Below are 9,653 nucleotides of genomic sequence, written 5' to 3'. Positions count from 1 at the left end.
CGATTCAATGAATATTTCGCTGTGAATCGATTCAATATATATATAAACTTACATTAAAGTGCGAACTTCAAACATAATTTTTTTTTACTTTTTAAAACAGCCTACGCATCCTTAATTCAACGAACTTCAACCAGGACAAATAAATAATGCGATTGGACATGATAAATTAATTCAAACGAAATAAAATAATTAAATACAAGCTTTTCAAAGCCGATCTTGCTTTTTTGGCAGCTAGCCTTAAAGACCTTGTGTATCAGTTTCTTCATAACCAGCTTTCATTAAGCTTTTTTCAAAATTTTAAAAGCCAATAATTCAAAAGTGAAGAACATATCATTTAGTCATTAAGAGTTGCAGCAATAAGAGCCAAAAAACTTTTACTAGAAAAGTCACTTAGTTTATATATAAATCTAAAACGCTACTACAATTGCTTTGACAACACTGTCAATGGCATTTTCGTATGATTTTCTGCCATCTTTTTCTTCAGTTACATTTTTGCAACTGAAGTGGTAAGTTATCTGTGAATCAGCTCTTACTTTTGCACGAGGATTTGTCAGCCGGCAAGATGGACCCTACAAATACTAATATTGACTCTAATATATCATCGTCAAATGAAGGATCTCATTTTTTTGAAGGAGTTGAGAAGCTGCTAGAAGTTTGGTTTAGTAAAAAGGACAAGAAAACTAGAAACTGTGACCTAAGAAAAATCCCCAGGTTTGTTATTAGACTGCTGTTGTGCATGTAGGCTAGGCAACTTTTGATTGGGATTCTACAGGCACTATTCATAGGGAGTACCCAACTCCCTATGTCTCCCTAAAGTCTAGAGTAGGAGCTACTGAGAAACAAACATGTTAGACCTAAGAAAACTATTCTTACTTAATAGGCCTAGTATAGGTCTACAGTATAATTGTAGCCAGATATGCTCCTAGGGGGCAACCAGGGTAGTTACTCTGGGAGCAGTGGCTTGGGAATTGCCCACTTTTAATTATGAAATATGCCCATTTCAATTGTGAGGGGGTGCTGTAATTAATTTTATCCTGGGATAAAACCCTAAGAATGAAACCCTTTCAACCCTAAGAATGGCTCTGATTCTAACAAACACATTTTTGATTGCAGCTCTATTATACTTCACCCCACTCCCATAATATGTAAATGTATAGCCTAAATTATGCATTCTGGCAACATGTCTCTTTTTTTTCAACCAGTGTACCCATAAATGGAATCAATTATGATAAAACAAGAACCAGAATACAAGAGTGACAAATGACACAGCTTAATGCATAGGAAATAGCCTATAAACTTTGGGCTAAATATTTGCACATTAGGAAGACAGGGCTACAGTCAAAATATGTTAGCCATGATCATTCTACCTATAAAGAAGGAAGAATTTTCTTAACAAGTTTGTTCCTCAATAGCTCCTGCCCTAGACCTCTACCATTTTGGTAAATTTGAGATAGTTTACATTGCTGACCTGCAAATAAGGTGAACATACTACTGGATGCCTTTTTTATGCTCTTTCCAAATAATAGGCCTTGGCTAGTTGCTTTACTTGGAAATTCCATTTTAAGGACCCTCAGAGATGATACCTTTTTCTCTAGTTTTTGGCTATAGGCCTATGAATGGGTAAAAAACACAATTCTTTACATCATTATATGCAGAAGTTAACACATTTCAACTGCAGCTCCACTATACTTCCCTCCCCCCTTCATGTGCAAATAAATAGCCCAATGATTCTTTAAAGATGTATAAATTGTTTATTCAACTGGACAAATTGATGCTTGTGGATTGTATAATTCTAGGAAAATGGAATTATAATCTCAAATAGTTAGTTTTTAACCATCATTTTAACTTTTTCTTGGCTATATAAAAAATAAGAGAAAAAGGTGTCATCTTTGAGGGTCCATAAAGGGCTTAAAGGTGAATTTCCAAGTAAAGCAACTATTATATTCTGAAAGAGCAGAATAAAAAGTCCTCAAGGGGTATGTTCACCTTATTCATAGATCAGTAATGTAAACTGCCCCACTCATACCACCATCTTTTTCAGTGGGAAACCCAATAAAAAGTCTGTAGAATGAAAATAAGCCTAGCCTACAAATAAGATATTCTTCAAAATATAAGGGCATGGGGGTATACAAAAGTCAATCAACCAATTAATGTGCTGGTTTTAGTTTAGTGATTGCCCTCCTCAAAAGGAAACACTTGAATTATGAAAACTACATTAAAAAAGGCTGGGCCTAATTAAATCCAGCTACATTATTCCTAAAAGCACATTACTTTACCCCTCCCCCTCTATTAGTAAAATATATTGCCAAAATTAAGCTATAGGCCTATTTTCTCCATGAGTTTTCACGTCACTTGATGCAGGGAATGTTGCTTGTGTTCCATTAAATTAATCTGAAGAAAAGAGTCATGTAGACCTTTAATTAAAATACATTGCACAGCCTATATACAATTCACAGGACATAGGCTATGTTTGACCATTAGGTGGGAGTGGATAAAGTGATGTGATTTTATGAATTATATAGCCTAAGTAAGGATTTTCTAATTTTTAAAACTATTTTTTCATAACTTTAGTGTTTCCTTTTTAGGATAGAGGAGGAGCATGCATAGCTGTGTTCAACTCAGGCAGGTTGGTGCTGCAGTGAGTTATTAGTAGTAGCAGAAGTAGGCTATAATGTTTCCTTCTGGATGGCCAACCACTATACTAGTACTCATGTGTCTATTGCTTGTGTCAAAGATTGTGAAATTTTGAAATGAATTGAAAACCTTAATGAAAGACTAGCAGAAAATCAGTTATTTAATTGTACTTGACACTGTATATTTAGGAATAAAAAAAAAGAAAAGAGAAGGGTAATGCATAGAGAATTAAGCGTGTGTGCATACAATTCCAGATATATATCAGAACATTAGGCGTGGGGGTAAAGTTCATGTTCAACATGAATGACTGTTATGATTGAATTCAGTATGAAATTCTATTTCTAAAAGTCTAAAAGAGAACAAAAAGGGACATTAATTATGTAAAAGTGGCACATCTTCAGGGCAGGTAAATGATCTATGTTTTCATTAGTGCATATGTAATCATTGCTGTTATTTGTCTAGGCCTAGTTGTTCGTAAGTCCTATAGCAGTTTTAAAATAAGTGCATTCTGCCATAGTCTAAATTCTAATTTTACATATTGGCAAACTTCCTTTAGATAAAAAACTTCTGTGTTGTCTATGATGCTATATGAATCATTATGTTTTGGTTGACCACTACTGTTCTTAAAAAAAAAATATGCTTTTTTTAAATATTATGGAGATATAATACTTTACTAACAAAATTATCGAAATTACAATGGAATCATGGAAAGCAGTCAGCCCAAAACGCATTATAATAAATACCTACCAACTCTGTATATTAAAAATTTAATTAAATATACCTACGTAATATTTTATCTCACTCTGGCTAAGCTAATAATCTGAGAGTGCACTCAGAACAAGAGCTCATATGGCACTTGTGACGAGGCAAGAAGAGCTAAGAGCCAAGAGATCATATGGTATGAGCTCTAACAAAATTCTATGAATCAATAGATTGATTTAAAAAGGAAAATAAGAGGCTTAAGGCCGGTCAGAATTTAAAATAAGATCTCTGAGTCACGATGTCCTTCTAAATATCAAAATTCATTAAGATCCGATCACCCACTCGTAAGTTATAAATACCGATTTTTTTCTAATTTTTCCTCTCCCTTTAACCCCCCCCCAGATGGTTGAATCTGGGAAAACGACTTTATCAAGTCAAATTGTGCAGCTCCCTGACACGCCTATCAATTTTCATCGTCCTAGCACGTCCAGAAGCACCAAACTCGCCAAATCACTGAACCCCTCCGCCCAACTCCCCCAAAGAGAGCGAATCCAGTACGATTCTGTCAATCACGTATCAAGGACATTTGTATATTCTATCCACACTCCAAGTTTATTCTATCCACACTCCGATTCCTACACTCCAAGTGTTTTTCCAAGATTTCCCCCTCCAACTCCCCCCAATGTCAAACGATCTGGTCGGGATTTGAAATAAGAGCTCTTCATTAATTTCATTAAGATCCGATCATCTATTCGTAAGATAAAAATACCCCAATTTTCACGTTTTCCAAGAATTCTGGTTTCCCCCTCCAACTCCCACCAACGTCACAGGATCTGGTCGGAATTTAAATAAGAACTTTAAAGCACAAGATCCTTCTAAATATCAAATTTAATTAAGATCTGGTCACCCTTTCGTAAGTTACAAATACCTCAATTTTCAAAATTACCCCCCCCCCTCCAATTCCACCAAAGAGAGCAGATCCGGTTCGGTTATGTCAGTCACGTATCTTAGACAGATTTTTATTCTTCCCATCCAGTTTCATCCTGATCTCATCGCTTTAAGTATTTTCTAAGATTTCCGGCCCCCCCAACTGCCACCCCCAATTACGCTTGATCCGGTTGAGATTTAAAATAAGAGATCTGAGTTACGAGGTCCTTCTAAATTTGAAGTTTCATGAAGGTCCGATCACTCCTTCGTAAGTTAAAAATACGTCATTTTTTCTTATTTTTCAGAATTAACCCCCCCCCCCCGCCATAGATCGGATCCGTTCCAATTATGTAAATCACGTATGTAAGACTTCTGCTTATTTTTCCCACCAAGTTTCATCCCGATCCCTCCAATCTAAGCGTTTTCCATGATTTTAGGTTCCCCACCCCAAACTTCCTCCAGCGTCACCAGATCCGGTTAGGATTTAAAATAAGAGCTTTGAGACACGATATCCTTCTAAATATCAAATTTCATTGAGATCCGATCACCCGTTCGTAAGTTAAAAATACCTCATTTTTTCTAATTTTTCAGAATTAACCCCCCCCCCTAACTATCCCAAAGAGAGCGGATCCGTTCCGTTTATGTCAATCATGTATCTAGCACTTCTGTTTATTTTTCCCACCAAGTTTCATCCCGATCCCTCCACTCTAAGTGTTTTCCAAGTTTTAGGTTTCCCCCTCCCAACTCCTCCCCCCCCAATGTCACCAGATCCGGTCGGGATTTAAAATAAGAGCTCTAAGACACGATATCCTTCTAAATATCAAATTTCATTGAGATCCGATCACCCGTTCGTAAGTTAAAATACCTCATTTTTTCTAATTTTTCAGAATTACCCCCCCCCCCCCCCAACTACCCCAAAGAGAGCGGATCTGTTCCGATTATGTCAATCATGTATCTGGGACTTGTGCTTATTTTTCCCATCAAGTTTCATCCCGATCCCTCCACTCTAAGTGTTTTCCAAGATTTTAGGTTTCCCCCCTCCAACTCCCCCCCAATGTCATCAGATTCGGTCGGGATTTAAAATAAGAGCTCTGAGACACAATATCATTCCAAACATCAAATTTCATTAAGATCCCATCACCCATTCATAAGTTAAAAATACTTCATTTTTTCTATTTTTTCCGAATTAACCGGCCCCCCACTCCCCCCCCAGATGGTCAAATTGGAAAAACAACTATTTCTAATTTAAGCTGGTCCCGTCCCTGATCGCCTGCCAAATTTCATCGTCCTAGCTTATATGGAAGTGCCTAAAGTAGCAAAACCGGGACCGACAGAATTGGCGATTGCTATATGTCACTTGGTTAATACCAAGTGCCATAAAAAACTACTAGAAATAGTGATAAATCATTATGGATGGCAACCCTGGCTGAAACTTAGTAGTGGAATAATCTTTATTAGCTATATTATTTCACACTTCAAACAAATTACTGAGCATTAGATCGTTTGATCAATGATGTAGCTAGGGGGAAATTGGGCGGCTGTTCTTCAGCATAATCTCTGAGAGGGTGTTGAGTTCTTTGAATTTTTTTTTTTACTTATATTGTGTTATTCATGGTAGGGAAGGGGGAAGTAAAAACAAACACTGTCCCGTGGCGTTGAAAGCTCTTGCTACGCTTCAGGTATACAGATATACTGTGTGTTTTGTGAATATTTCTCTTGGACTATCACAGTTGGAAACTTTGCATTCCAATATTTTATGCCTGACTCGCAATGCGATTTTAATTTTGAGGTTTTACTAACTTGAGCCAATCAGAAAATTAAAAACAATGATTGGCTCAAATTAGCTTATTCTCAGCATAAACAGTGTATGTAAAACCTCTAAAATTAGTAAAATCTCATTGTGAATGGACCTTAAGCCAATCAGAATTTTTCAGCAAATCAGAAAATTCTGTGAACGATCTGTTTGAACCAGCTAAATCTCGGTATCCACAAATTTCATTGTGAATGGGCCTTTAAACTATGTTACGGCCCAAATGGCAATTTGATTTCATTGTAGGCTGCTCATTTTTGGCTTTGTTTCATTTCTTTTTATATATACAAATTGCTGAGTGTAAGGGATTTTAATTAAATTTTAACAGGGTTTTCTTTCTTTTCGGCAATTCTTTTCGAAATTTATCATTAAAATATTTTAATTCGTGCTTATGTGTTTAACTTTAACAGCATTTGTGTGGACCTCTTTTTTCCTAAAAAGAACAAAAATGCCCGGCTTGTTTGGATTGTTAGTGACGTGCTTTTCTGTCTGGACAACCTTGTTGCTATGCCGGTTTCTGAAAATTTACTGCGCTATAACGTAGACTAAATAAAACTTGTTTCATCCTGCCAGAACTAATCTCCATTTTTTTCTGACAATATCTTCACGGGGTTTGAGAATACGGATATTTTTCATATGTATTTTATAAGACTTGTCATAGAAAGAGACTCAGGTATTGGGAAAAGACACAAATATGTGCTTTTTGAGTTACTCATTTTGCTTCTATTTTGTCTTATGTCAAATAGCAATGTACTTTAGAAATAGAAGGCTTTTTTTTTTTAGTTTAGCCCATCATATTTCTCTTCTCATTTATCTATATCACTATTAATAGTGTTGGGCGATAATTTGATTAAACAATGTATCGGTATTTTTATTTTCAATGTTCGATAATCGATATATCGATTTCGATATTTCTGATCAGTTTTTTGCTAAGATTAACTTTAGGTTTTGGAAATTTGGATAACAAATTTGTAATTTAAGAGTATTTTGTACATTTTTTTCCAAATTTGAAGAAAAAACTACAAAAACTTCTATTACATGAACGAATACTACAAAAACCATGATTTGGAATTACTTGGTCGTTTTTAAAATAAAAGTCTCTCTCTCTCCCTCCCTCTCTCTCTCTCTCTCTCTCTCTCTCTCTATCTCTCTCTCTCACACTCGGACTCGGGGTAAAGAAAAATTAGCAACTGGCTACTTTTAACTATTCAAATCAGCACCATGTCAAATTTTCCCCTGAGAATTGGTTCATCATTTTAGTGATTAAATTAAAAATGATTTTTTTTTTCAATTGAAAGTAAGGAGTCACACTAAGACTTAAAAGAACAGAAATTGTTCTGTCCTCAATACCTTATTCTTCACGCCAAAGTTTCTTTTGTATTTTAACAATGTCCTTACTCTAATTAGATAGCTCTTGCAGGGGCGGATCTAGAGCAAATTTTGGTTGGGGGCGATGTGAAAAAGGGGCCAATAAATGACCAAATTGACAAATTCGGTCTAAAGAAGAACAAAGAAATAAAACAAAACAGGATAAGAGGGGGCCTTTTTGATTCGCTTCGAAAAGGTCTACTTTGATCACATGTGGTTCAGTGTGATCAAATTAATTTTTTTTTCAAAAATGTTGGCACTTTCACAACTCAGTGTGAAATTCCTACGGCGTTGCGACTGTAAATTTTGAGTCTGGCGAGAGCTCAGCATTAATTATGTTCTTTGTCATTATATGTTCAACCAGGGTTGCCGCTCCTAGTGATTTATCAATATCTCTAGGGATTTTTTTGATTGTTTAAAGAAAAAATCACTAAATCACCAAATAAATCACTAGATTATTGAAGAAAATCACTAAATTAACCGAAAAATCATTAAAATCTAGTGATTTTTTTCCACCGTGTGGCAACCCTGTGTTCAAATTACTAAAAAATAGTAATAGGTCTTGAATTAACCACGCTTCTTGACTACTAAGGTCCTTGCGTTGTGTTGCTGCAGGTGAGTTCAAAATCTGGGTCTCCTATTACAAAGGCGAGATCGGAACCTCTGCGACACCACAAGACTTCATTATAATTCTTATTCTGTAGCCATAGGTGTATATAGTTCTAACCGTTGAAGTCGGAGGGGTTGGGGCACTAAACAAATATGTTTTGGCCAATATTTTTTCGGTTTATATGGATTGGGGTAGGATCCTCTACCCCCTCACCTGCGTGAAAGTATACTTCTAATAATTGTGTTTTATTTTTAGAGCTGAGCTAGATGCGCTTCTTGAAATTGTTAAATGCACAATCATCAGCGAAAGGAAAAATGATATCATCGATTCTTACGTCTTAAGGTCAGTTTTCTCTTCTTTTTGTTTTAAATTTTTAAGTGAAAGGCGTGCGAGAGCTAAGATTTTCTTCGGGGGGAGGGGACTTTGGAAAGAACTTGTTATGCCCTACTTCAAAGAAATTCACGTCTTCCGTTTTGAGCACGTTATTTTACTCTTGGAGGGGGAATTGTTTAAATAGAGTTTTTCATATTACGCCTTTTTTCTAGTTTCATAGGTTACTTATCATCTACTATATGTAATTAAATGAAAAAAAACAAGTTTTTTTTAACTGAAAGTAAGGAGTATTGCTCCTTATATGAAAGGGGCTTTTCCTCCTCAACACCCCGCTCTTTACGCTAAAGTTTGACTCTCTCTCTTACCTCTACTTTTTAAAACAGTAATAAAATTTAGCTTATAGAGCGGGGCGTCGAGGAGGAAAAGCCCCTTTCATATACGGAGTAATTTCTGTTCGTTTTAAGTTTTAATGTCGCTCCTTAATTTCATTTAAAAACCTTATTTTTTTCATTTAATTTCTGAACGTTTTTCAATTAATGTATGTTTGGATTTTGGCTCTCCGTACATAAATAATTAAAACGAAATTTGCATATTATTTTTTTTTTTTGGCTAAATGGATTTCACATAGTTTTAATCGGAAGATTTTGAGAAAAAAGGAGAGAGGGTGGAGGCCTAGTTGCCCTCCAGTTTTTTGGTTACTTAGAAAGGCAACTAGAACTTTTAATTTTGTACGAACGTTTTCATTAGTAAAAAATATACATAACTTACGAATTAACTTACGTAATGAACTTCCATATTCGTTTGTTTTTACTACGTATATGAGGGGGTTCAACCCCTCGTCAATACCTCGCTCTTTACACTAAATCTTAAATTCTGTCCCAATTCTTTAGGAATGACCCCTTAATCACAAAGGCCGTAGAATAAATAGTTGAAATTACTAAAAATACTTTAGCGTAAAGTGCCAGGTATTACGAGGAGATGAACCCCTCATATGCGTAATAATTTCTGTTCGTTTTCAAGTTTTAATACTGCTCCTTACTTTCAGTTGAAAAAAACTATTCATTTATTATTATTATTTTTTTAAAATAATGCTAGAAATTCCAGCGCCCCCTTCATTGAAATTCTCTTCCTCCATGGAAAGATCCTCCCACGTACCCCCCTCAACTCTTTCCCCCTTGCAAACCAAAAAAATCCCCCAGAAAACGTCTGTACACTTCCCAATAACCATTACTATATGTAAACACTGGTCAAAGTTTCTAACTTGCAGCC

The 9,653-nt window shown here is 35.6% G+C and overlaps 1 protein-coding gene across 1 annotated transcript in view; it reads left to right on the top strand.

Moving 5' to 3' along the window:
- The first annotated feature begins 455 nt into the window (after positions 1-455).
- The window catches only part of LOC136026576 (S-adenosylmethionine decarboxylase proenzyme-like), a 45,797-nt gene continuing 36,599 nt past the window's right edge, over positions 456-9,653 (top strand). The window contains exons 1-2 of the mRNA XM_065703281.1: positions 456-711; positions 8,307-8,393. Coding sequence (XP_065559353.1) covers positions 563-711; positions 8,307-8,393 — 236 coding nt within the window. The 5' untranslated portion in view covers positions 456-562. The remainder of the gene's footprint in view (positions 712-8,306; positions 8,394-9,653) is intronic.

Source organism: Artemia franciscana, chromosome 4 (assembly GCF_032884065.1).
Source record: "Artemia franciscana chromosome 4, ASM3288406v1, whole genome shotgun sequence".
Classification (NCBI taxonomy): Eukaryota; Metazoa; Arthropoda; class Branchiopoda; order Anostraca; family Artemiidae; genus Artemia; species Artemia franciscana.
The sequence above is the reverse complement of the archived record's forward strand: the minus strand, read 5'-3'. Positions and strand labels throughout refer to the sequence as shown.